This window comes from Pygocentrus nattereri, chromosome 1 (assembly GCF_015220715.1).
Source record: "Pygocentrus nattereri isolate fPygNat1 chromosome 1, fPygNat1.pri, whole genome shotgun sequence".
NCBI classification, from domain to species: Eukaryota; Metazoa; Chordata; class Actinopteri; order Characiformes; family Serrasalmidae; genus Pygocentrus; species Pygocentrus nattereri.
In genome coordinates, this window is record NC_051211.1 from 40,090,300 (window position 1) to 40,118,253 (window position 27,954).

General features: G+C 38.9%; 1 protein-coding gene across 2 annotated transcripts; it reads left to right on the top strand.

Moving 5' to 3' along the window:
• Positions 1-1,195: 1,195 nt before the first annotated feature.
• ntf3 (neurotrophin 3) lies at positions 1,196-27,927 on the top strand. Of its 2 annotated transcripts, XM_017693892.2 has the most exons (3): positions 1,196-1,401; positions 2,770-2,875; positions 26,263-27,927. In XM_017693892.2, exon 3 carries the CDS (start codon positions 26,284-26,286, stop codon positions 27,025-27,027), a length of 744 nt encoding a protein of 247 aa, XP_017549381.1. In that variant the 5' UTR covers positions 1,196-1,401; positions 2,770-2,875; positions 26,263-26,283; the 3' UTR covers positions 27,028-27,927. The 2 variants fall into 2 exon arrangements, with proteins under 2 accessions (XP_017549381.1, XP_017549380.1); XM_017693891.2 differs by lacking the exon at positions 2,770-2,875.
• The last annotated feature ends 27 nt before the right edge of the window (positions 27,928-27,954 follow it).

Sequence of the window (27,954 nt, forward strand, 5' to 3'; positions counted from 1 at the left end):
TGATTCGAGGGTGACTCCAAGTCCAAGTCGCTGACTCAAGTCCCTGTCTCTGATAATTACGGCTTTGTTTCATATTAAACATTCCTGCACATATCAAATATTGAACTGAATCTCAACCTCTGGATTAAAAACTGTATTGAGACTGAAAACATGTGCACTGTTATGCTCTTAGTACGCATGCATGTAAGCTGTGCACACGGGGCAAAAATGACCATATTAACATAAAATACAAACACAAGGCTATTTAGTAACTCTGTCTACATTCACTGAGCACTTTTTAGAAACATCACCTTGTATCTACACTCATTGTCTATTTTATCAGCTCCACTTACCATATATAGTTCTTTATAGTTCTACAATTACAGATGATAGATTATGATAAGTGTAGCTGATAAAATGGACAAGAAAGAGGTGAAATGTCTAGAAAGAGGTGTTCCTAATAAAGTGCTCAGTTAGTGTATATATCTATACATCCATCCATACATACATGTATACACTATACATGTGTCTCCAGAATAGTGACTTTACAGGAAAGGGCAAAAATGTCTTTTACTTTTAATGTAACAATATTTGTGCACTTTATTGGTCCATTCATCATTACATTTTCACTCAACGTAAAGAAAGGTCTCAAATGAAAAGTGAAAATCACAAAAAAATGGGTACATGTTTTTCTTTTTGGACAGCGACAATATGCTGCCTATATGTGTATATACAGTTGAATGGCAGAGTTCAGGTACCCCTGGTCAAATGACATTTTGTTGACTTTCTAATAAGTGAACATATTCTGTACAGAGAACACACTTCTGCACATTTTCAAGCATGTAATGCATAATACAAATATTTATTTGCTTACTTGGGAAAATAAATGAAATGTGTCCAGTGCAAATAGAAACTGTGCACTTAAATCGTTAAATCCATGTAGTTTATCATCTAAGGATAAAAGGACTTTATCCACACACACACACACACACACACACACACACACTGAGTTTGTCTTGTGAAACCACGTTGATAGTACCAGCAAGTACTTCCTTACTCAGAGAGAGAGAGAGTGGGAGAGGGAGAGAGAAAGAGAGAGAGAGAACGAGAGAGAGAACGAGGGAGAGAGAGAGAACCAGAGAGAGAGAGAGAGAGAGAGAGAGAGAGAGAGAGAGGGCGTGTGTGAGACAGAGGGAGCTCCGCGCGCTCTCTCCGCTCCATAAGCCTGTTGGAGCAGAAGCTGCACGCGCGCACGGTGCGCCCTCGTATGTGCGGAGTTTAGCTCGAGGATAAAGGATAAAAACGCGCGGGATAAAAACACGCGGGATAAAGCACACAGGTCACAGGATCTTTCCTTCACGAGCTCCTTCATGTCGGGACTGCTGCACTCCCCCCACCGATGCTATGGTTACCTTCATTACGGTACGTACTGTCCTCACTGCTCCTTCATGCTCTCGGGGTCGTGTGGTGCCCACTGTTCGGCACCTGGGGGGCGCGCTTTTGGCACTGAGGGAACCCGGTGGAGACCAAACAGGGCGCGCGCTCCGTGCCAAATGTGTCGTTTCCTAGAACTTTTGTGGCCCAAACGCAACGCGAACGCGCAGTGGAAGCACAGAGGAAGGGAGGGAAGTCTGAGCGCGCAGCGTGGTCGCCTTCAGCGCTGCGTCTTCCTCGCTCTTCTTCCTCCTCTCCGGCAGCTGTGCGTAAAGCTCGGCGCCTCTGCGAGCGAGAGCAACATGGCCGGGGAGGCAGGTTTGAGGAGGAATGCGCAGCGCCGAGTACAGAGCCTGAGGGGGAAAGAGAACCAGTACAGGCAAATTCGCCTTCCCTGCGCCGGAATGTGCGCGCGCCACACATAATAAGCTCGGCGCTTCCAGGAAAAGTTCTCGAGAGAGCCAGCAAGTCTATTTACAGGTCGAGTGTCTACAGCGCGAGGAAAGCGCTCATAGAGGTGATATGAGCCGGAGACGCAACAGACGCAACTCTCTCTCCAATACCTGTACAGGCTGTCAGGGCTCAGGGGTGGTTTTGGGGGAAATTCAGGGTTAGTTCAGTTCAGTCCCACAACAGAAATGCTCATAGTCTGCAAATCTGATGACAAAAGTGTGCATCAAGCGGGAGTTTCATAAAAAGATGTGCCTAAGTTGTAAAAAAAGGACAAAACAATGAATACATTGAAAATCTGGCAACGAAAAAAAGTGCATAAATCATAAATTACACAACCAAATGTGTAATTGTGAATATAACAACAATCATTTGAATAAATTAAATCGCACCAAAAACGTGTGAAAATATTGTAAATCTGATCAGATTAGAATAGATGTTAAATCTGGCAACAAAAATGTGCATGAAGTGAAAACCTCAATATAACATGTACATAAGTTGTAAATCTGACAGCAAAATTTAAATAAAATAAACATTTCCCAACAAAAATGTGCATAAAGTGTACATTTCACTAGAATATTTGTTGTAAATCTAACATCAGTTTGGACAAAGTAAAAATCTCACACCTATGTGTAAAGCATGTAGTAAATATGCAGCTATAAAAGGTGATTGTGGAAAAACGTGGGGCAAATCACATTTTGAAAGTCTGGGAAAAAAACTGTCATCTAAGGACAAAATGTGCATAAGTTGTAAACGAGACACCCATTTGATAGTGAACTGAAGCTCTGACGACAGAAGTGGGCGTAGATTCAAAATTGGGGAACAAAATGCGTGTAAATGGACACTCTGACATCAAAATGAATAGAAAGATTGTTTTCTGGTTTCTCTCTGTGGTTTCTTCTGCAGAGAGGCGACAGGCCCAAAATAGATAATCTACAGTAGCTGCAGTATACCCGCTGCCCACTGCCCAGGGAGCGTGCCTCGGGAACGTGCAGCTCACCGAGTCCAACAGGTTCGCCTTAAACTTGTAAACTTGTGGCTTCATGACACGCAGAGTGGTTTGATTGATGTTAGGAGTTTTGATAAGAGGAATTGTCCAACATGAGGAGCTGACATGCGCACACGTTCAGGCAGACAAGCAGACATGCATATGCACACAATCTTATTTGTGTGCATATATATATATATATATATATATATATATATATATATATACAAATTATAAATTTGTCGGAACCCAGACTGTAACCCCAGCAATCAAAAGAGGGTTTTGCCCTTTTCAGTGTCTTTAAAAAGTGCATTTTTTACTTTTTTTAAACTCAGGACCATTTTGTTTCTTCTCACATTGTAAGTGAGGCCTGTTTTACTCCACATTTTTCCCAAATGAATGAAAACAAAAACACACACACAAGCGCTGAAAGAAAGAAGGGGTGGGTTTCAGTCTCGTCACTCTGTGGTACACACACACACACACACACACACACACACACACACACACAAGAAATAGAAGAAATAGAAAGGCAGAGGGTTTCAGTCTCACTGCTCTGCAGTCTTGTGTGGGCTTGCCACTCAGTTGCCTCTGTCAAACAGTCCTTATAGATTACAGATCTGTCACTAAAAGGATGGAATTTTGTGAATACACTTATTCAGCATCATAAGTGGCAAATATGTGAATATGACGACGAGGCTCTGGTGGTCTCTTTTTCTCTTTTAATTCCTGAGACTCCATACAAATGAAAATTCCATAGCATGAACACACAGTTGTTTTTGTAGAATATAAGTGTTACACCTTTCTGCCATCATGGTCCTCACAGCGTGCCCTTCCAGCATGTCCCCCATGACCTCAGCCCCTCCGAACCTATAACAGTACCCACACATCAATAACCAAATTATAGGCATCAAACATATTTGCTTATTCATGCTGTGCTGTGTGTAGTTTTTGCACACCACTTAATTAATTCTGGGGCTTGATATTTAGTATAATGCACACTGGGTTCTGATGTAAAATTTAGCATAATTCATATTATGGTCTAGTGTCATGCTCATTATAATTCATAATATGCTCCAGTTTGATTAGTATAATTCATACTGTGTTCTAGTTTTATGTTTATTATAGTTCTGATTATAGTGGGTTCTGCTGTGATGTTTAGTATCATTTATACCATATTTCATACTGGTTTCTGGTTTAGTGTTTAATACAGTTCATAATACTATGCTCAGGTGTTTAGTATAGTGCATACTGGGTTCTGGTGTGATGTTAAGTATAATTCATACTGTGTTTAGGTCTGATGTTTTTGTACTTTTTATTTTAATAACTGTGTAATTCTGAGCCTGTGTACATACAGTATGTGTGCAGTCCTCAGGAATCATCTACCTTTACGTTTAAAACAAATGTTTTTTTTTTCTCAGTTGTACCATAGTATTGCTTGAACATAGGTTTTGATGTTTTATGAATGAAGTGAGTCTTTGTGAACTTTGAAAGTTTTTTCTCCTAACATCTGTAGAATTCCATGCTGGGGGAATGTTTTTAGGTTCAGCAGTCAAATGAAAAACTGGTGCTCACTCACAGGAATGTCTTTGTAGGATCTTTATTAAATTTGTACAGATTTTGCTGGTGCTATTTTGACCAGTGATGAGCAAACTCCTTCAGCATCATAGCTTCCAGCGTGCCATGCACATGTAGGAGGCGGGCAGTGCATTGATGGCCTCATGAATTTATCTTTTAGACAACAGTAGAAACACATGTTGTGCATATTTTATGAGTATCTGAACTACTTTTACAAATATTTGAACTTTATCTTGACCAGAGAACGTATTGACTCTAGTACTTCATCAAAGAAGTGCTGTGACTTACAATGAGTCGGGATCTCTTTGAAGCACCAGGACGTTTATTTGAGCAGAGAGGTTTCCAGCACTCTTTCCACCAGTGCTGTGGACTGAGGGATGTCTTATGTCCATATATGAGCCCTGCACTAGTGTGTGGCTCTATTCTCTCAGACATGATCTGACCCAGTTATCTGGGCAAGCAGGGTGACACTGCTCCACCACAGCTGGCCTGTCACTATAGAATGTGCACGGAGGAGCTGGCCAGAAACCAATACAGCACTGCAGAGGGTCGCATCATATTCAAACATGGCCATATTCAAACAGCCATACCCAGCAGGCTTTTTTAGTCTCCATATTCATACTGTGGGAAATTCACAACTGTGACCAAATATGGAACGCTCTGTCCACTGAATATTGAACAAGCAGTCATGCACATATTATTTTTGTGTCCTGTTTCCAAAAGCTCACTTGGGAATTTTCAGAAGTTTATGCATGGATACGTGTGTTGAGCAAATTACATAATTTCATTTTCTCATAAACAACTGTCTTCTTTCTTTCATATTGAGAATGACAGGTTATATTGGCAAGAGCTGTCACTGTATTGCATGAACAGGCCTGTCAGTATAATTGTCACCAAGCCTAACTACAAAATTTATTAAAACCAGTCTAGTGATGTTATGCCAAAATGCTGTATGTATGATGTTGTAAAACTAATTTCTCACATCAAATCCAGGAATGCCTTGGCCATCCTTATAGCACTTTTACATTAGCTGGCTAATGTAACTTGTCATCTTTGATATGAAATAAAAAAAGAAGTTTGCTTAGAACAGCAAGGCATTTACGTATTTACTATGTTACGCAATGGCCAAAAAGTTACACAAGGTACTATCGCTTACAACACAAAGTTTCTCTCAATCCATTGCCATAGTACGCACGTTTCTGTGTGCACGTCCAAGTACAAAAAAAGAGAACCAGAAAAACAAAACCCTAGCTCACCTTGGGATAAATTACATACATGTCAGGGTGTGCTAGCTTGTCTTTTGTCTGTGCGTCTCCTTGTGTCTCTGTGACGTAGGACTCATTTTACCTCTTGTGTCAACTATATGCCACAACATCAATCATAAATGCGGATGCAGTGGTTCAGCTGCTTTTTCAGATGCACTGTCGTTCTTTTACTCTACTGGCCTTCGGTGATAGTTTCCCAATGTAACCCTGTAGCAGTGGAATGTTCTGCAAACACTGCAAAAAACATCCACAACAACATCCATAACACAGTCCTTGCAGTTCTAAGCCATGACATTGAACAGGAAAATTAACCAACAATATCCGATAGGTTGAATGTTGAAAGGAATTTTGCATAAATGACTACGTAATTTGGTTAATTACTATTGCTGAACACTTTCCTTCCAGACAGGGTTAGTCATGACATTTCCACATGCTGCCAGTACTTAATGACTTTTGCCAGTGACAGGGTTCCAAGCAAGTGTTTATATAGCACTTAGTGTTTGCAGGCCTTGGCCCAGTGTTTTATGATTGCCAATTTGGGGACTCACGTGAGTCAGCTTATGTGAACAGTTGTGGCCAGTTAAAACTATAATTTGCCAAAATATCAGATTTACAAAAAACGTTCAAATGAGCCAAGACGTCTGATGTCCATGGTGACAAATTTGCTTCATTAGTTTTGTATGGGAGCTGCAGGTCTAATGTCGCTAACAAGTAATGGAAGCTTATACTTACATCAATTAGCACTGAATAAACTGCATGGCTAGACTTGCTTCTGTGGTTTCTAACACTGTAATACATAGATAGAGATAAAAGTACAGGCAAAATGAACACTTTTATGGCTATTTTTGAGTATATGATGTACTTAAGTCCATTTTTAACTAGAAAAGAGATCACATTTATTTCAACACTAGACCCAAATCAGCAAGAGGGAACTGTCAATTCCTACTTCCAAAGCTGCTGGTGTGCTAAAGACTATCACTCTCTTATGGCTGCTATCACAGATGAACAAAGTAACTACTCTCATTATGGTATATTCAATTTCTAAAAAAAGAAATAAAACTTCTATTTCTAGTAAAGTGTAATTGTAACAGTGCAACATCTCTCCATTTTCCACAACTGCCAATCTCAGGAAGCAATTAGCAGCTAACTACCAAGGTAACCTTAGCTATGGTTTCTGTGTTCTTTTACTGTTTTCCTTTCATTTGTTGTTTGAGAATAACCAGCAAGGCATTTTTTATTGAATGTAAAGTTGTTGCTTATATTTTTTATCAGGTGTGCCTTAAAACTACGTAATTTAGCTAAACAAATGTTCAACGTCAGCCAATGAGTTAGCTTATATGTAGCAGATAAACCAAGTGAAACCCTGAGTGAATTTTAAAGCAAGTCAAAGCACGTAGTTGCTCAAGCTGTGTGTGAATAAACGTAAAATTTTACTTCATAAGTACTTTTACATTCATGCAAGTGAATTAGCACTTTAGTGTCAGTGCACTTTTCCACCTCTGTCTAATTGGAAAAGGTAAAAAAGTAAGGATTTAAAGTGTAGTTACAACAACTCCATCTAGACTCTTGAAGAATGTATGAAAAGCCTTCATATAATTCATCCACCCAGATTTCCTCGGAAGGCACTCCTTTATCTAAGTTTTCATCTTACATTGCATAAGTGTCATGAAGTGTTATGCATTAGGCATGAAGTCAGACTATATCAGCACTACTGAGATGAATGGTCTCTCTCATCTCAGTATGACTGATGGATTAGATCTCTCACTGCCTAATATAGGTAATACTGCATTGTCATCCTCTCCATTCAAATGAGCCAAACTTCTCTTTCTCTTCTCTTTCTCTTTCCTGAAGGCTTTATGCATAACAAGTGAATTAACACTTTAGTGGCAGTCCTCTTACTTAGGCAGTACTTTTTCCACCTCTAAATAATTGTAAAAGGAAAAGTAGAAATGTGGTTAAGACACATCGTTGCTGTCCATTTGCACCTTTATTTTGTGTGAAATTTTCATGATGATTGGACCAATAGAAATGCCCCAAAATCAGTTAGAATAAAATCTCTTTTATTTAGTTATTATGGCATTGTTTTCCCTCCATTCAAAACAAGTATTCCTTTAGTCACTTCTCTTTCTTCTACTGAAAGCTTATTTTATTTTGGTTGGCAATGCAGTATCAATACTGTAGAATAAAAAGTGCTCTGAGCTTGCACCCAAAATTCATTTGCCTTTAAAAGGTATCATTGGCAGATCTGAACACTAATCATTCCCAGACAGAGTGTTTCCCATCTCCACTCTGCACTCGGGCATCCAGACGGAATGTGTTTTCAATTAAGACAGTTAAAAAAGAATTTAATTATATGCTTTCAGTTTTTTTATGAGAATATGTTTTGTATGGATGGTGCTTATAAAATGTGGTTACAGTGAGTGAGAGTCTGAGATAAGAGCTATGTTTAAGACCTAATGCAGAAGAAGTCGAGGCCCTAATATTTATGAACATATACTGAAAAACAGAGACATTCCAATGTGGACATTATTGCTTCATTAATAAAATATATATTAACAGTTTTGTCTTTCAGCTTACCAGCAATATTTTTGTTTGTACAATAGATCTGATTCATGTGGAGCTGATGTACAAGTTTGAATCAAGTCTATACGATGCATCACTTTTTTATCATTTGGGAAACCTTTGCCACAATAATGCTAAAAGCACACTCAAGTGTAGAAAAGCTCTGGCTGTCAGACTTTGTCTCCATATGCACCCTCCAAAATCATTAGAGAACATACCATTTCAGGAACTGGCAAACAGTCAGTGCATTCAGGTCAAACATGCAGAGTGACTGATTGCTGAATACTGCTGCCAGGACCAGGTGGTTCTTCACTCACCAAAGAGCAGCAAACTCCCAAGCAGCACCTACAAAACCATTTCTATGGGTCTTTCTTCCTCTGAACCTCAAGGAGAACCCTGTTCTGTTCTCCCATGAACATGCACAGCATGTTTTTGTAGAACTCAGCATAGATGTAGCTAAGAAGATACCAAAAGCAACACTTGAGAAAGGCTTTGGCCTTTATTTCTGTGGCTGCTGTACACAATTTAAAAGTAAAGATGCCAAAAAAATGCCTTTGGAGCGATGCCACAGAACACTGGCTCTCAAAGCGGACCTCTGGGACCCCCAGTCAGCCCACAACACATGCTTTTGTCCTTCCAACATCCAGCACATAGGGATAGCGCTATGAGGGAATTCTGATGTGCCACAGAAGAACCACTTTTGCTTTTAGTGGTTCTTCATAAAACTCTAAATTGGCACTTTCCTCAGGGAACCAGCAGTGGATTTTATACAGCATCACTCCAAATAGCACCTTCATTTTTAAGAACATAAAACTGTTTTATTGTATAATCATTTAAGATAAGGCATTCTGAAGTTTAGAGACTTTAGTAGGGATTCCAAGTGTCTCCACACATCCATTTAGATGCTTGAAGAATGTTTGAAAAGCCTTCAATAATTCATCTCCATAGATTTCCTGAGAAGACACTCTCATCTGTGTTGCATTTGCAGTTCGCTCCACACATCAAATGCAGAAGAGTCACCTAATTTCTGGGCCTTTCTTCCATTGATCCACTGGTTCTTCTTGTCACCTGTGACTTGTCTAGACTGATCACAGGGCTTGTGAGCAATCCATGGAATTCACAGCATTTACACAGCAGAATAATTATGGCCGGGCAGGTAGCAGAAGGCAGAGCACGGTAATGTCACTGATCTCAGGCTGATGTTGTGTAGATTTAGACTACAGATACTCTCCTTGGGACAGGGGTTAGAAATGTGTACATATTCAGTTACATCCAAAAAGAGAAAGGACATCATGTGAATGACCACTATTTGGTGATAAACAGCCACTTTGTGCTTTCTGGTTTGTATCTGGCCAATTCATGCTTCACCCACAAATGCATGCTTTTGTAACTGTTGTCAGGCTGGACACACTTTATAGAATATTAACAAACATCCCATTCAGCCTCATGAGAAACTGTAGCAAACAACAACAGCACTTTGCTAAATTAAAGACTATCTTAAATGAATTAAATTAAGCAATTAAGTCCAAGTAATTCATTTTTCGGCATCAGAAAAACACGACAGGACACATATTTAACAGAAAATTACACAAACGTCAAATCTGCTATTTAATTTGTCCACTCTTTAGTTATTGTGCAACTAGTGCTACTTTAACTCTTCATTCTTCCAATCCTGAAAGCAGCCAGTTACTGCTGTGTCTTCCCAATAAAAGCAGTTCACTGACATTATGTCCCCCTTCAAAGAGGCACTAGAAATCACAGAAGAATCTACCCACCTAAGATGCCTACAAATTGCTTTCTGAATTGCATCTAAAATGAGATATTTCTGAAGAGATTATATTAGTCATAATCTTGGATAAGGAAGGGGAAAATCAGAACTAGAATTAAAAAAATACAAAATGATACAGAAAAAATATATGATTTGTTTTTGATTGAAGGCGTCATGAATTATGATAAATACAAACAAATTTCAATACATCATGAAATACCCTCTGGAAAATGTCTTATTGGGAAGAAATACATTCACAGCAAGAGCACACTATGAGAAGATCAAGATGTCCTTGATGTACTTAACAAAGAAGCTGCTGGTATTCTCAGAGTCTAGACCATAAGACTATTACATGTGTTTGGGTTGCTTAGATTGAGAGAAGCAGAATATATAGACTGGAGTTTGGAGGACTTGAAAAATTTCTCTGGAGATTTCTTTGAAAAACTGAAAGCTACCTAAGAATAAAAGCTGTAATAAAGATAAAAGGTGAACAAACTAAATACTGAAAAAATTATGTTACATTTAGTTGTTGAGATGAAATATATTTTCCTGACACTGAAAAATTAAGAACTTGTACTTCAATAAAAATAAATAAATGAAAAGGTGGGCTCTGATTTTTGCTGAGTACTGTAGGTATTCAGTTATTTCATTAAAATAGTTAAACATAGAATATGTTGTTTGTTTCAAATGAATACAGTGTGTAAAGGTCAGACTGTTTGGATAGATTTTGCTATGCAGTCTGACTGTGCCTTACAGCTGTAGCAAGAATCTGTAACTGGATCATCTGCCAGTTTCATAGAGCCTTGTGTGGCCCATAAACTTTCAGTGGGATCTTAAGATTTCTGCCTCTATTTGTCTCTCTGTTGCTGTAGAGTAGTTTGATATAGCTTAAAGCAACAACTTCTGTATTCTTTGCCATAACTACGCTTAGGATATACTGAGAAGAACAACCTGCTCAAAAACACTAATAAAACACTATTCTTTTCTTCTTCAAGAAAAGAATAAAACTCAAATACTACATAGAACGGAATTAAAGTCACCATGCCCTAGAGAAAAGCTATGGAAATTGTCCTGATTGGAATATATGTCTCTGCTTGATCTTGACGAGATTTCAAACACTGTGGTCCAAGTCTGAGTGTTGGAATTGTTCCCTGGGTCTCACAGAATTCACCAAGAAGTGTGCAGAGAGCATTCTTTACCCTCCTCCACTTTCCTCCAGATGGAATTGGAAAGTGTATGATGCTCGTTATAGATCTAGATTTAGGGATCCCAAGACTCTGCACTTTATGGAACATCTGGAGGCAATTGGTACGCATTAGGGTTTAGATGCTCTTCTTTGAAAATCCTGGCGTTTTGCCTTCTAAGCCTTCCTTAGAATCCTGGGACCACCAACTCAGGTTACGATGCACCAAGAGAGTGCATGTTTAGTTTTGGTGTGGCATCAGCAAATTTCAACATGTCTAGATGTTCTGATGTGAATATTCTCACTCATAACTCAGTATATAACATCACTAAACAAATCATGGTAACTTTACAGGAGAAGGAAAAAACATAGAACCAGACATATTTCTAAGCAATTTTGGGCCGTTTATTTTGGCCCATTCACCATGAAAGTTTGACACAACATAAAAGACAAAGGGTATTTCCAAATTCTGTCAAAAACTGAAAAACAGTGAATGTCACTGGATCTTCTAAATTACAAGGTTGTTAACCCCTTTGGGGTCCATAAAGTCACCTGCACATCAATTTCAGTGTTTCCATATATTGTTGTTATCTAAAGAAAACATGCATCTCTCTTTTGTCGATTTTTAGTTTTCTGCATCAATTTCATGATGAATAGACCAATAGCAATGCTCTAAAATTACTTGGAATAAAAAATCTTCAGATTGACTTACATTAAAAGTAAAGAGCATTTTTGCCCTTTGCTGTAAATTTACCGTTTTGGAGATACTTACATATGTTAGATATGTTTCTCTATCTTTGAGGTAATACAGTGCAGAATTATGGTTCAAACATCCCTTGAATCTGTAGAGTTTGTCCTTGTGATTCCAACAATATCACGATATTGTGACTTACATCTGGAGTTGAGGCTATGACAGTTGGTTATGATACATGTCATCTGCCTCACTTTGTGTAATTGTTAGATTTGTGTGTCTGTGTCTACACTGTATGAAACTGGCCAATGCTCAGGAAATCACTAAGGACTTACCCACAATGACAGAAACTCTTCATTCTTCATTCAGTTGACATCAGAGTGAAATAGCGTGCTCAAAGTTTAGAGCTGCTGAAGTTGCTGCAACGGTTTTGGAAAGTAGTGACAAAGATAAAAGAGCATTGATATGAAACATATATCGTGTTATATGCAAGTGCCTTTAAAGGAGAATTTAAGAGAATACACAAAGATCAAGAAAAAGCCCTTAGATCCCAGAGGATTACGGACCTGAAATATGAATATTGATACATGCAAGCTAACACTGCTGCACACTGAACTGACATCACAAGACAGGCATGTACACAAAAACACACCAAACAAGCCAGCCAGCTTTGTCAAGTGTGGAAGTTGCTTTGGCAGTAGCAAGGTATATCAGGAGTAGCTGGAGAATCGCGTGACATTCAGTAGAAAAAAAATACACATTTTTGTGTACTATTTGACACAATACTTTAATTTATTTCCATAGAGTAATCCAGCTCAGACATGGAGCTGCTAATATGGGCACGACGCAAACGACAGAATGACGCACAACTTCAGAGGTCTACTGTTTGAAGTTACAGAATATGAATGGATCAATAACACTGGTTCAGAATTACTTTGACAAAATCTTTTTTCATTAACTTTCTTTGAGTCATTGAGTTAAGAATATTTTTTGTTCCTAGTTCGTGAATGTGGCAATCTGTGTGCTTACACTAGCTGGTTTGGAAAGCTCACAAACAGTACGCCTAAGAAATAAGTGAGCACATGGTTCTTGTAAATGCCCAAGTCCTGATTATTCAATCCAAAGCCTTGACTACACTATAAATAAGATCACCTGGAATGTTGGAGCTTATCAACTCCTCCATCCTTCCTGGTAAAAAAAAAAAAAAACTAGCCCTCAGGAGATTCAGCACGGCTGATTCCTACGTTCACTGCAGTATCAAGTATAGCCTGTAGACAATCTTCTGATCTACAAGATCAGAATAAAAATCACAGGGCACATTTGCAAAGAAACATGTTTACAACAAAATGGGGAAGCTTCTTAAGGTTATATGATAGTCTTGCTATATAAATTGATCATTGTAAACATATTACTGTATATAATCAATATGCTAATGCATCTGTACGCCAGGTAAAAGTGTTTTTAATGCAAACATGCTGCTCCACAAACATGATAACTGCTCCAGAAAGTATAGCATCACTACATCCCGAGAGTGCTAAAGTGCCCATCGGCTGCATACGCTAAGATGTAGGGCTCAGAAATTGCTGGGCGGCATAGAGGCCGTGGCTAATCCTAAGGCAATCCTCTGGGAGTTAAAAGCTCAGGGATCTGTAAGCCTCCTTGGCCAGTCTTAGGGGATCTGTGTAGGTGGCGAAGAAACCCCAGGCCTGAGGCCACTGTGACAGCTTAACACCTGCTGTCTAAAGACAAGGAGATCCTGCTGCTCGTCACCCCAAAACACACCACACACAGAGATTTGATGAGGTGTGCCATAAAGATGGAGCTCCACTATACTGCAAGTTAAATGATGTCCTCCAAAATGTTTCATCGTTCACACTCAGGGTTGAGACAAAGGTGCATAGGTGTCAGACGTGAGGAATCAGGTCAAACAAGCTAGTTTTCATTCATGCCTCATGATTTTTGACCATAATATAGACGTCTCATGAGTGTTTTGTGGATTAAGCTCAAGCCAGGTAGAGGACTGTTTGCTGAGTGCTCTAAACCAGTTAAAGGAGATCAGGCAGCAGATTTTAATGCCTAATGCTCCCGTGTCCTGAAATAAAAAGGCTTGACCGTGAACGATCTTTTAACATGGGTTAACATCACACCATTATGAAATTTGGGTATGCATTTGTTAGGGAGGGTTATTACTAAAACAGGGAAAAATGCCAATGTACAAGACATTTAGAAAATATCACAAGGCAAGTTATATAAAAAGTTAACTTTATTTGCAATTCCTCTTTGCTAAGATGAAACTGGCTGTTAAGGATTCTCTGTGAGGGCCAATTGTGTGTAAATGAAAGAATTTCTTGATGCCCTGCAGCCAGTGGTCATTTTTGAGGTAGTTCACTCTTCAGCGGCTGTGGGCAACGCGCCCGAGACACATCTAACAAAAGTTCCCTTGTGTCTGAGAAGAACCACAAAGTGTTTGGCCAGCCGGCCGGCTTGTTGCATTCTTTTTCACTCCTGCTCTGGCTTGGCCTGTGTGTGCCCGAGGAGGTGCGCTCAAGGAGCAAACAGAAGCCAGGATGCTTTAAGAACAACATCTCTTTGATCCGCTGATGATCAGTCCACTCCTGCAGCTATTCTGCCTGTCCTCCACCCCATGAACATGTGACTGCAAGGATGCCTGTTTGTGTCTCGTATGTGCTTGTTGTTGCATAATTCCAAGTGCTAGTTGTCATCAAAGACACATTGTAGACAGTGTTGAAATACCTAAGGGCTCTGTAAAATGTAAAAATGGCATAGCAAAGGTCAAGCAGAAGATGAAAAAGAAATTGTCTCTGCATTCGTTGGTGTGGGGAAGGTGAGACTTGAATCCTGCAGTTCAGCATGAATTATCCACTGCTGTGTTGGACCTAAATAGATCCTACAATGCATGCAAACTCTACCCCTAATCCACTGCATAATTGACCTATCCAGGCTCAGCCTTCCTTTTGTAGCAACTGTTGCAAGACAAGCTTTACAAAATGTTGACAAAAAACTTTGTTAAAACTTAAAGAAATGTAATTACTGAGTCAGGAGAAAAAAGGGCTAAAATATGGCATTCGTGGGCTGCTGCGAGTCACCAAAGTAATCATTATTCAAGTTAGAGGTGTTGATTTTGTAGGACCATGCTGATGTTAACTCAGTTATACAAAAAACCTAAATCCAGTCCATCTTAACAATGTGATCTGTCATGCATACAAAATAAACATCTTTTGAGATTAATAACACACTCGACATTTCTCTGTTGTGACAAAAACTACAATTTCTCTGTAGGCTACAAATTGCCTCTGTTGTGTAAAGCTTAGCCAACCTCACAAAGGTTGCTAGGAATTAATGAACTTGTGGGTAGAGCACTGATTCATCAGTTAAGCGACAGAACATGTTATTGTGAATAATATCACAGCTGTAGTTTGCTCAAAGGCCGGAGGCGAATAACAATAATAATACACTTGTATTCAAGCTTTGAAAGAAAAAAGTAAAGCCCCAAACATTGTTTTTCAGCAGAATACATGACCCTACTTGTGCTCAGTGGGGTAAAAAAGGTAATGTTATCAAATGTAACAACACATGAAATGCTTTTCAGCCAAACAGATCATGGGGTCAGTACTAACTGCTGTATATTTTAAATAATTAGGACCAGAAAGTATTTGGGCCTGCCAGATAAAGTAACCTTCGAGCCCAGTGGCTGGTGTGTCAGCTAAATAGACTCATCACATGGGCCTATAAGGAGTCTCATTCCAGGCCCTTGAAACAGTCTGCTGCAGCTTGGCCGACAGATAACATGTGTGCACTGCCAAGAGTAATGGTCTCAGTCATTCACCAGTTAAGTGCTTCCAAGTCTTGCTAGTGCCCCACTCGGTTTGGGTAGAATGATTAATGACAATAGCAGGCATTCAGGGTATGCTGAAGCAAGCAATTTACACCAGAGGCTTGCCAGGTTGTTGGCCAGCTACCACTCAACCTATACTCTGTTAATGGCCATGGAAGTACTAAACCTGTCATAGGATAAGTAAACTTGATTGTATTACAAGTAGAAGGGCAGTTTGTTCTAGCTCTTTAAGAACCGACAGGGTGGTTGTTGAGCCTGACTTTCATGCCCACTTTGGCAAATGAAAGCAAACCCTTAAGCAGCATCCTAGTGCAAGCATGAGTGATTTAAGTGACGTGTGTAATTTCAAGACCTATTTTTCTCTGTCTGTTGCACAAACATTGGGCTGAGAAGATTATTTATTTTGCATTAACAGACTTAGAGGAACACACTGTAGAGGAAGAAGTTGCCCCGAGACCAATATATATGTTAAAGTCAACTTGAAATGAAAATGGCCCCTTTGTAGCTTAGTAAAGTTCATGTCCCTTATCATCTTAAGTATGATTTATTATTTTGAAACATTACATCAAAATGTAGTGTATTTTGCTCTCTGTACTCCAACAATTGACCAATTATTTCATATTTCACCTCCTACACCTACTCCTGCCATGCTTATCTACGCTCATATGCAAAAGTCTGGGTGCCCCTGGTCAAATCACTTGCTTTCTTGATTTTCTAAGTGAACATATCCTCTACAGATAACACACTTTCCTAATAACACTTTACCTTTCAGGCACATTTTAATGCACAGTTACTCTTTATTTAACTGTAAAATTTAGCATATTGTCCCAAAAAACATAAAATATGGCCCATACAAATGTTATGGCACATTTTCTATTTTTTGTTATTTGTATAATTTGTAAAAAAAAAGGGCATATTTACATTTGTTCCCTGTTCATGATGTGTTAGTTTCACATAGAAAATGTTCAAAATCTGTCATTTGAGTGGGCGTGTTCAAACTTTTGCACACAAGTGCATCATCGAGTGGCAACGCTCAGAAATTCTACCAAATATTGTGTTTCACTCGGAAATACGTCAAGTGCTTAATGATTTCATGAAATCAGCTTTAGGGTAACAAGGTTTTAACAAGGACTATATGTCGTGGTCCATTACACGTGCACACAATTTAAAGGGCAGCTGGTATTTTCAGGTAGCCAAAATAAAACAAATAAAATGGTGCTGTCTTTATCATCAGTGTGTATTACCTTAAAACAGACCTCAAAGCCATGCAGTGCATAATAACAAGAAGCTTACACATTTCTTGTGAATGTAATTGCATTTGACTCTGTTATCTGCATTGGGCAGAAATTTAAAATGAAATTACTCCAGCCTTCAGGAGAGTACATTTCAGAGTTTGGCAGAATAAGCAGGAAGCTGTCTCTGGGTCAGTGCTGCTTATTGCTGATGTTCAGAGATAAAACAAAACTTGAGCTCCCCCTCTGGGGTCTCTTCTTGGCACCTCTTTCGGGACAAATCTGTAATCTGGTTGTCACTCATGTAGCCAAAAACATCTCCACATCTGTGCTCTTCTGAGGCCTAGTTTCCCCTGCTTATGTAATATGATGACAGGTGATGAGGAAATATACAATTACCAAGCATTACAGCACAGGGAAAGCACCCTACTCTATAGCAAGCTACTTAAATAGCCCTCGTATTCTAATATACAGTTAAAATTTAGAATAAGGACCACAAGAGGAGCCATCACCAGAAGGCCCTCTATAAAGTGTGAAGTACAGAAATCATAGCTAAGTATGTCAGAGCAGTTAAGAGGATGGGTTAAGGAGTTCAAATGCATGTATAAGTGCTAGATTAATGCAAGAACCTTGTCTCTAAAGGAGCCAGGTTAATATTACTAGATGTGTATGGTTTATTTAAACCCAAAGAAAGATGAGAACATGACTGCATGAATGGTTTTGAAGAACGTGGTGTTTTTATACCCGGTTTGCAATCAGTGAATTTCTAATGCCTTTTCAGTTGACCCAATGGAAGCATACGGCAGAAAGAGTGCAAGCTAGTTAAAAAGTATAATTTACTTTAAATGTTAATGTAGAGTAACTTTGTGGTACAGCATGTGCAAAATTGTGGTCACTCTTCCAGTTAACTTACTCTTGTTAGGCCTTCACTTACTTGGTATGAGTGGTTTGGTAGCTCAAGAATTGCCATAAGGAATTGTCAGCTAAGGACAATTCCAGAGAATAATAAGACTCTTCAGACCTTGAGGCTAACACTCAACAGCCATGGTTTTCTCTAAGCAGCTGACTGATGATCTGAAAATAAAGCTAACTTATGCCTACAAAGTAGGGGAAGCTATAAAAATATCTAAAACCACTTCCAGCTTGCAATATCCACTGTCCAAAATGTCAATAAGAAATGACAGTAATGGGAACTGTGAAAGTCAAGGCAAAATCTGGAAGAATCTCTATAGGTCTGCTTGTATTTAGAAAGGCAAAGCAAAACCCCCATATGACAACAAAGGCTTGCATGAAGTTTAAGCTGACACCGGAGTGGTGGTGCACAGTTCTATTGTGCATGGAAGAGCCATCAGAAGGAAAGCTTACCTGTGACCTTATCACAAAAGTCAATGTCTGAGGTATGCAAAATGACCCAAGAATACTAACACCACTGTATGCAAGCTATGACGTCTGCCAAGGGGGTACTGATTAGTAGGGTGTCCAAACTTTTTCACATGCTAATACTTTTTCTTATTTATTATTTTTTTTAATTAATGAAATAAAAGTAACTGTGCATTAATATTTGCTTAAGCTTATATATATATATATATATATATATATATATATATATATATATAATTTTATTATTATTATTATTATAGTTTGCCACCGAAATTGTGTTTATTTCCTTTCACTTGAAAAGTCCAGGGGTGCACAAAATGCACGCAGCTGTATGATGCTGCATCTACTGTAAACATGCTGAGGCCAAACAGTGTTTATTAAAATAGTTGTTTCCTGCCGGTAACTCTGTGGCAACATTTTATAGGTTTTTATTCCAAACAAAGCTGCATTAACTTACTCTGAGGGAATGCCAAATATTGTGTTTTATTCCAGTTATGCTGCTTTTTTGGGTTTTATGGTGTTGTTTTATGAGTGCAAGCTGATGTATATATGGCTCTATGTCTGCTTTGCAGTTACGTATTCTGAAGATGCTCTTTATTTCAAGCTCTGTCTTAGTAGAGTGAAATTGGCACTTTAATGATTTGAATTAGTGTAACTGATTCCTTTGTTTGTGAGTAAGATGTTTTTCAAAGCTAAGATCTTCAAGTCTACTTGATGTGCTATATGGACTTGTCCCATTTTTAAATTCCTTAAGTTGTACTAAGCACCGGATAACTCACATTTCACAAGTTTAGCTTCTAAAAGTACATTTCAATTGTAAAACTGTCCTTTTTCTAAACAAAACCCAATAAGAGTTTGAAATTCAAAACATACTTATCTGCCGTTTAAGGGTTGATAATGACTATCAAAGCTGGTGCTTTAGACGCAAAGTAAGCAGATAATGTGTTCAAACTGAAACAGCCAAGGCTATAAAGTGCAGCTGCTGCTCCCAAGTCTTTTTCTATGCCACTGCCTGTAAGGTGACTTTGACAGTATGCGTGCAGTGCCCCTCTCTGAAGCATCTGGCTCGCAATTGTAATGAGGCAGCCATAATTTTAGCTGCTGGCCTGCCAAAAAGCAAAATTTGCTGTGCCTATTGACCACTAATGGGGTCAGAATGTGTGATTAACGGTCCTCTGAGGCTCATACACACTCACACAAACTGGCCTCTCACTGTAGACTAACAATGCCATTTACCATAACTATGTTTTACTTTATCTCCTCTGTGTTAGCATCTTTAGCAGCTAATAAAATTTCTATAAAGTGACAAACTTTATTTTTTGTTACTGATCCCATTGTGACAGGACATTCCCGTTACACTGAAATGAATATACAATTAAAAGTTCTTAATGTCACGTTGATCTGCCCCAGCAAGGATGCTAACAATAATAATAAAAAGTATTTTACTTATGTAACACACAAACCTTTTATTCGAATACCCCAACAAGAACATATTTATTTTGTAATGAATATACAGGGGACCTTGAAAGCTTTTCAGGTCAATTAAACACTAAACAGCAGTTTAACATTAGCAATATGAAATAAATTATATGATACCCCAGTCATTTCATAAATGGTGTGCATTACAGTGCAGTGTTTGATGTATAAAGTTTTTCTTACATAATATGTTTAAGGGATGTTCAGAAGTTTTGGCCATTGAAAATTTTCAGTCAAAAATGGTTAAAAGTGCTTAGCAAGTTACCTGAATGGTAATGAAAATGAGAAATAGTGAGTAAAAATGCTGTTTGTTCCCTTGGCTCTCCTAGGCTGGTCAGCACAGACATGTTCAAACAGTTTGAACTGTCAAACACAGTCCTCTACAGTGGCTTTCTGCATGTTCTGTAGCTTACAGGCTTTTTTGCATTATTTAATTTAATGAAAATCTTTAAGGGAAATTACATAAATAATACTAGTAACTCAATATCTTTGTTGATATTGCAAACGTGTTTGTCAGATTCTTCTCTAAAAGACGAACATTAAAGCGACCTACATGCCAATAGTACCCCTACTGGAGAAACTTCATAGTGCTAGTTGGGAGCACCAATGTCCACATTCTTTATACAATATATTGCCAAAAGTATTTGCTTGTCTGCCTTCACACGTATATGAAATTGAGTGAATTCCCATTCTTAATCCATTTGGTTTAATATGATGTCGGCCCACCCTTTGCAGCTATAAGAGCTTCAACTCATCTGGGAAGGCTTTCCACAAGAGTTAGTTGTGTTTATGGGAATTTTTGACCATTCTTCCAGAAGTGCATTTGTGAGGTCAGACACTAATGTTGGACAAGAAGACCTGGCTCGCAGTCTCCACTCTAATTCATCCCAAAGGTGTTCTATAAGATTGAGGTCAGGACTCTGTGCAGGCCAGTCAAGTTCTTCCACACCAAACTCGCTCATTCATGTCTTTACGGACCTTGCTGGTGTGCAGTCATGTTGGAACAGGAAGGGGCCGTCCCCAAACGGTTCTCACAAAGTTGGGAGCATGAAACTGTCCAAAACTGGGCCGAGCCCAACTCCTGAAAAACAATCCCACGCCATAATCCACCCTCCACCAAACTTTACAATTGGCACAATGCAGTCAGACAAGTACCGTTCTCCTGGCAGCCACCAAACCCAGACTTATCTATCAGATAGCCAGATGGAGAAACGTAATTTGTCACTCCAGTGAACATGTCTCCACTGCTCTAGTTCGAGTCCAGTTCGAAGCTTTGCATTTCGCTTGGTGATGTAAGGCTTGGATGCAGCTGCTCAGCCATGGAAACCCACTCTCTACACTGTTCTTGAGCTAATCTGAAGGTCACATTAAGTTTGGAGGTCTGTAGTGATTGAATCTGCAGAAAATTAGCGACCTCAGGATCCACTGACCCTGCTCTGTCATTTTATATGGCCTACCACTGGAATGCTGTCATTCCCAAACACTTCCACTTTTTTATAATACCACTGACAGTTGACTGTGGAATATTTAATAGTGAGGAAATTTCATGACTGGACTTGTTGCACAGGTGGCGCCCGATCACGGTACCACGCTGGAATTCATTGAGCTCCTGAGAGTGATTATCACCTTTGTAGCACTGTCAGCATTATTACATTAATTCACAAGCATAAATAAAAGGTGATATTATACAGAAAAGTTGGTTAGTTTTGTCTGTCTTCAATTTCAGTTGCAGTCAAGAATTTCTTTATTGATGCCACTAACATGTTTAATATGTAGTGTTTAATAACAAAGCCTTCACTTTATTATTACCAGTCTTTGTAAGTGACTGCTCCACTGTGATGATGATAATTTCTTTTAGCAGTTATAATGGGACTTTTCATGTACTGTTAGCAGCAAGCTAACACTTTTCCAGAGTGGGTTTAACACTCAGGACATTTCTAGATTATACAACCCCAATTCCAATGAAGTTTGGATATTGTGTAAAACAGAAATACGATGATTAGCAAATCCTTTTCAACTTATATTCAATTGAATACACCACAAAGACAAGATATTTAATGTTAAAATGGATAAACTTTATTGTTTTTTGCAAATATTCACTCATTTTGAATTTGATGCCTGCAACACATTCCAAAGCAGTTGGGACAGGGGCATGTTTACCACTGTGTTGCATCATCGTATTCTGTTTTATGTTTTACACAATGTCCCAACTTCGTTGGGATTGGGGTTGTAAGTGGATATTTGAGGCAGAAAAAAAACATATCTTTTACTTTGTATGTTAAAGTTTATACAGTAAATAGTTTAGTTCCAAAATATATCCATTTGTAAAAATCTTGGAGATGTTTTTGAAAAATGCAAGCTGAAGTATAATTGAAAACATGTTATTATTTCACAATAAAGGTGGTAAGTTATCATAATGTAGCATTGATATTTCTTGTATGTGTCTATCATACATGTATATCATAAAAAAAGAAAAGTTATGAAAGGGGTCTATAATGAGTTTTAGGACTAAACCCTTCCCATGATTTTGTTTAAATCTTAACTCTGAGAAGTCTGTTAGTGATCTGTTTCCATGTGTAGCCCTCCATCTCTGAGTTGTTAACCACTGCTTAGCTGTATATCTGCTACATAAAACATGTCAGCATATGCTGCGCTGTTGACTGCAATAATATGGTAGAGATGAAAAGGGTAACTTTCACTGATTATACTACTTTTTAAATGCATGTATGTCATCTGAGGTGAGTGCTTGCAATTCTGTTCTAGGTCATCAACATGGTTCACAAACTAGGTGGTCGACATCATGGCTAGGGAAAAAAAGTCACATGGCAAGCTTATGAATACCCTTTTCCCAGAGAAAGTGATGTAAAAGATGCATCAGCCTCCGTATTTTCACACAGTCAAAGCTGTAAATCAAAGGCCTGGCAGTGTGGGAATGGCGAGGCATGTGCTGGTGAAAGGTGCTACTCAGAGGCCGAGGAGAGCACTGTGTATTCAGTTTCATCAGTCAGCAGGGTGGCCTGCAGTATGCCATGTTGGTTAATGCCAAACAGACCTTTGATGTAACAGCTGCAGCCCCAACTGTTGGCAACACCTCTGTCTCAGGGCATCATCATCATCATTAGTTAGGATCTGAGTTTGGCTTCACTTTCTATTGATCAAGATAACTTACACTGGAAGAGATTTTGCACTTGTCACTGTTGTTCAGTCGTCCCACAGATCTTCTGCTTTTTAACTTTCATCATCTCTTTCAGGATCCGCGGCTGTGACCTCTCGCTGAGTAATTCATACAGGAAACAAACCATTAGCCACAGTTATAGCCAAAACAGCTGAAAGCTTTGAGAAACAAATTTGCAATGAAAATCACAGTCAGTTATGTGTGACAAATCAGCAGCTGACCGCGTCATACTCCCTATCTTATCCGGCTATGTTGATGACACCCAGCACTGTGACCTGCTTGCTGGATGAGGATGTCCGTAACAGCCAGTGTGCTTTCACTTAGAAACACTACTCATTCTCCCTGTTTCAGCTAGTCCCTAATTCCAACCACTCAGTCTGATTGGCTGAAAAGTATTCTAGCGACTAATGTTGCTGCTTATCAACCAGTGATCCATGGAAAAATACTGGTGCAGTTAAAAAAGTTATCAGAAACGGGATTAGGATTTTTACCATACCTCGATCATTCCACTGACCAGTGGTTGCTAAGTAACCCAACAACACAACTAACAAAAGCCAATAAATCCAAACATGTTGTTGGGGTGCCACATTTGTGTGTGACTGATGACAGTCTCTGCAATGTTCTTTCTTCTTTAAAACCATTCCAGAATGTTTACTATGTTCAACTATTCTAGAAAGTTCTCCTGCCATTGCCACTGTTCTAAAATGTCCCCTACTCATACAATGCTTTCCACCCTTTCACAGTAGTAGAGCCTTCCCCCCTCAATCACACTGTTCTATGCCTTTTCTCTTTCAGACTGTTCTCAAGTGCTGTACCACATTTACACTATTCTACTCTTATTCAACATTCAACTGTTCTGAAATGTTCTCCCTCGTTCACACTGTTCTGGAATGTTCACCTCCCATTACCATGGTTCTAGAATGTTCACTACCATTAACACCATTCTAGAATGCTCGGCCCTATTCATCTGTTCTACAAAGTGCTCTCAGTGTTTTGACAGCCATTAGCACACAATAACAATATAAAAACAGAAAAATGGTGGTAATGAAAAGATATTTCTTTGCTCTGATATAGAAGAAAGTATAACATTCGTCGGATTTTAAAGTTGTTATTGCCCCAATCCATCTTTTGTTTGGTGAAATTACTTTTCTGCCCACTAAAATTTATATATAGCATTTCTCATGCATTTCATTGTGTTGTTTTGTATAGCTTAAAGTGGAATTACACAGACTTTTTATAATGGTGTGTTATTTTACTTTGACGTGAAACGCTCTGTTCTAGAGAAGCATACCAAGTCAGAATTGTTGCAGAACTAGTGCTGATGATCGGAACATACAGGACATTGTAAAATGGCAAAATAATTCCCGACGAAAACTTGAATTAATTTGATTTACCACTATTTTACTATTTTGTATAGTAAATAAAATGGCCATTTGCATTGTAGACATTATGACCCCTGGTTCTTATCATCAACCCTGTAAGAAAAATTCAGTTAAGATATGTTTCTTCTCAAAGCATCTGTTCATATCTCGGTGAAAAAAACAGTGAAATTAAATAGCTTATAATAGTAATGTAATCTATGTTTACACAATATGACATAGGGCTAGTATTGTTCCATTGAACTAAAATGGAAAACTGGGCTAAGTAGTCATAATCATCAACATCATAGTGATGGTGATTTAAGACAGAATATATTGACATCATCCTAATTCCTGAAAGTAAATGGAAGTGATGCAATAAAAAATGCAAAAATGCAATTAAACTATACTTGTGTCATTTTAACGCTTGGTGTTATGGTAGATACCTATGATGATTAATAGATTTAGGTTCATTTAATACTTTTATTATTTATAATACTACAACCCCAATTCCAATGAAGTTTGGATGTTGTGTAAAACAGAAATAAAAACAGAATGCAATGATTTGCAAATCCTTTTCAATCTATATTTAATTGAATACACTACAAAGACAAGATATTTAATGTTCAAACAGATAAACTTTATTGTTTTTTAATGAGTAAATATTTGCAAAAAATAATAAAGTGTATCCATTTGAACATTAAATATCTTGTCTTTGTAGTGAATTCAATTGAATATAGGTTGAAAAGGATTTGCAAATCATCGTATTCTGTTTTTATTTATGTTTTACTCAACGTCCCAACTTCATTGGAATTGGGGTTGTACAACCTTTCTGTATTACAACTGCGAGATTTTGACCATTTTTGGGCCAAAGAGAACCAAACCTACAGCAGGAAGAGCAATTACTGCTACAAGCAGATGGACTATAAACAGTATTCAGCTTAGCAGTGGCTGTCTGACTGTGGAAGTTTTTCCAGGATGTAGCAATTCTTATAAAAATGTGTTGTTCTTTAAGGAGTCTTCAGAATCAATTTGTAGCTTCTGTTTAGGAAGCTGCATGATATCCTGCCATGATGTGTAGAACATACAAAGAGCCAAATGGAGATGTTAAACGTACGTAGGGCCAAATGCCATTTGCTCCAATAAATCAGGCAGCAGGGCTGCAGACTCCCTCATGGTATGTTAGTGCATGTTAACGCATGCTGCTTTACTACATACCTCTTTAGCTTTGAACAAAACAACCACCGCCAGCGGAAGAGGTGTGAAACACAGATCCTCAATAATTTTCTGACTACGCATTCAGGCACTCGTGTTGCTGAGAGTCACAGTGTAATATACATATTTACTTGTAATTACAAGCAAAACCGTAACATCTTACTGTCCAATTAATGCATGACAGATTCCAAACAGATTATATTGTGGTCATCACTTTTCTTTTTTTCCTTCACAGTAGGTCTGCTCATGTATGGGTATTAAATAGATTAAGTTCGGATTCATTTACATGACCTGCCATATATCTGCACAGAATATAAATATGACTATACTGTAGTGAATTTATTGCTTTTTCATACATGAATCAGTTCATTGTTTGGATTGTCTGTTAAGTATCAACCTTTTTGTAAAGAGAACTTATGGTAACTGAAGATTAGACTAATTTGCCTCTGACTTATAGTGAATAATTCAACAAAAAGACCCACAGAATTTTTCAACTCAACTGTTTAGTTACATCAACAAATTCAAATTTGACACAAAATATTCCTGTTACCCAAATGTTAATCAGCCATGTTTAGCATCTTTAGTTTAGGACTGGAGCTATGATGCCAATGTGGCCAAGCTAGCTAGCTAAACCATGTCCTTACTGACCCTTCCCCTACTTTCTCCTCGTAGATCTTACAGGTGAATCTAGTGATGTCCATCCTGCTGTACGTGATGTTCCTCGCGTACCTCTACGGCATCTCGGCCACCACGACCAGCAACAGACAGCGGCCCACGCAGGATCCTATCAACACCCTCATAGTGAAGCTCCTGCAGGCCGACATCGGCCGCGGCCGCCAGCGCCAAGATGAGGGGGCTCAGGAGGCAGCCTTGCCCACCACCCACCCCTCAGAGATGCAGTATCCTCACCGAACCACAGCCAAAAGGGCCATCGCAGACGAGCTCCTCCGACAGCACAAGCGCTACAACTCACCCCGCGTGCTGCTGAGCGAGCGACCACCCCTGCAGCCCCCGCCGCTTTACCTCACGGACGACTTCGTAGGCGGTCAGGACGCCACCAACAGAACGCGCCAGAAGCGCTATGCTGAGCACAAGAGCTACCGGGGCGAGTTCTCAGTGTGCGAGAGCGAGAGCCGCTGGGTGACCGACCGGACCACAGCGGTGGACACCCACGGCCGTGAAGTCTCGGTGCTGACCGAGATCGGCATGGTATGGCCGAGCATGAAGCAGTACTTTTACGAGACGAGCTGCAAAAGCAGCAGACCCTTCAAGAGCGGCTGTCAGGGCATTGACGACAAGCACTGGAACTCGCAGTGCAAAACGTCGCAGACGTACGTGCGCGCCCTGACCAAGTACAACAACATGCTGAGCTGGCGCTGGATACGGATAAACACCGCGTGTGTCTGCGCCCTTTCGCGCAAACGCCGCAGGACGTAAAAATGCAACTGCATAACTACTCAGTACTCCTTTTGTCTTTATATTGTACCCTGAGGTGGGAGGGGGAGGGGGGTCTGTACATATATAAATATAAATTATTATTTAAGTTATAAAAAAATGCATGTAGTCTATACATGTCTATATGATGTATAAAGATATTTGTGTTATTTATTGAAGTCGCTATCAAAGCAAAATCTAACTAAAACAAGAGAGAGAGAGAGAGAGAGAGAGAGATGTATGAGCTTGTGATGAAACATGCCATTAAGCTACAGGAGCATTACATGGCAAAACAATGTGCCTTGCTCAAGCATCTTTACACACAGTCAAATGACATATCACTCCTTTAGATCTGAATCCTGGGATCAGCTGCAATTCATGTGTAATATTTAGTGCTGAAAAAAGTATAACCTTATCAACCGCATCCTCACTACTACAGTATTGTTCAAAACACAGTCTGTGCTACTGATACTGTGCAAACAGTATCGCCACCATGTCTGGGGAAAGGAAAGAATAGTTGAGATGCTTTGAAGAAATATAAAGATGTATATGTATATCACAGAAATGCATGGAATAACTAAGAAATATATATTTTTATATCACACATCTACTTGTGCACAATGAGAACACAATGCATGTGGGTATACAGGCTATACAGGCTGATGCCGTGTACAACAGAGTTGATGGCAAACAACAGAAAATGTGTTGGCACTGGAGATTCATTGCAATTCTAACACCACAATGAACTCAACAAGCGGATGACTGTGTGAAACCTTCCATATATGGAGTCCATTCAAAAGTTTTAGAAAAAAGTTTTTTTTACATGCGAGAATATTTAATATATATCCTTGTGTATTATACAGTTATAGTGCTCCAATCATTAAAAAAATAATTTGAATTGAACTGAATTGATTAATTCCTCAACCAATC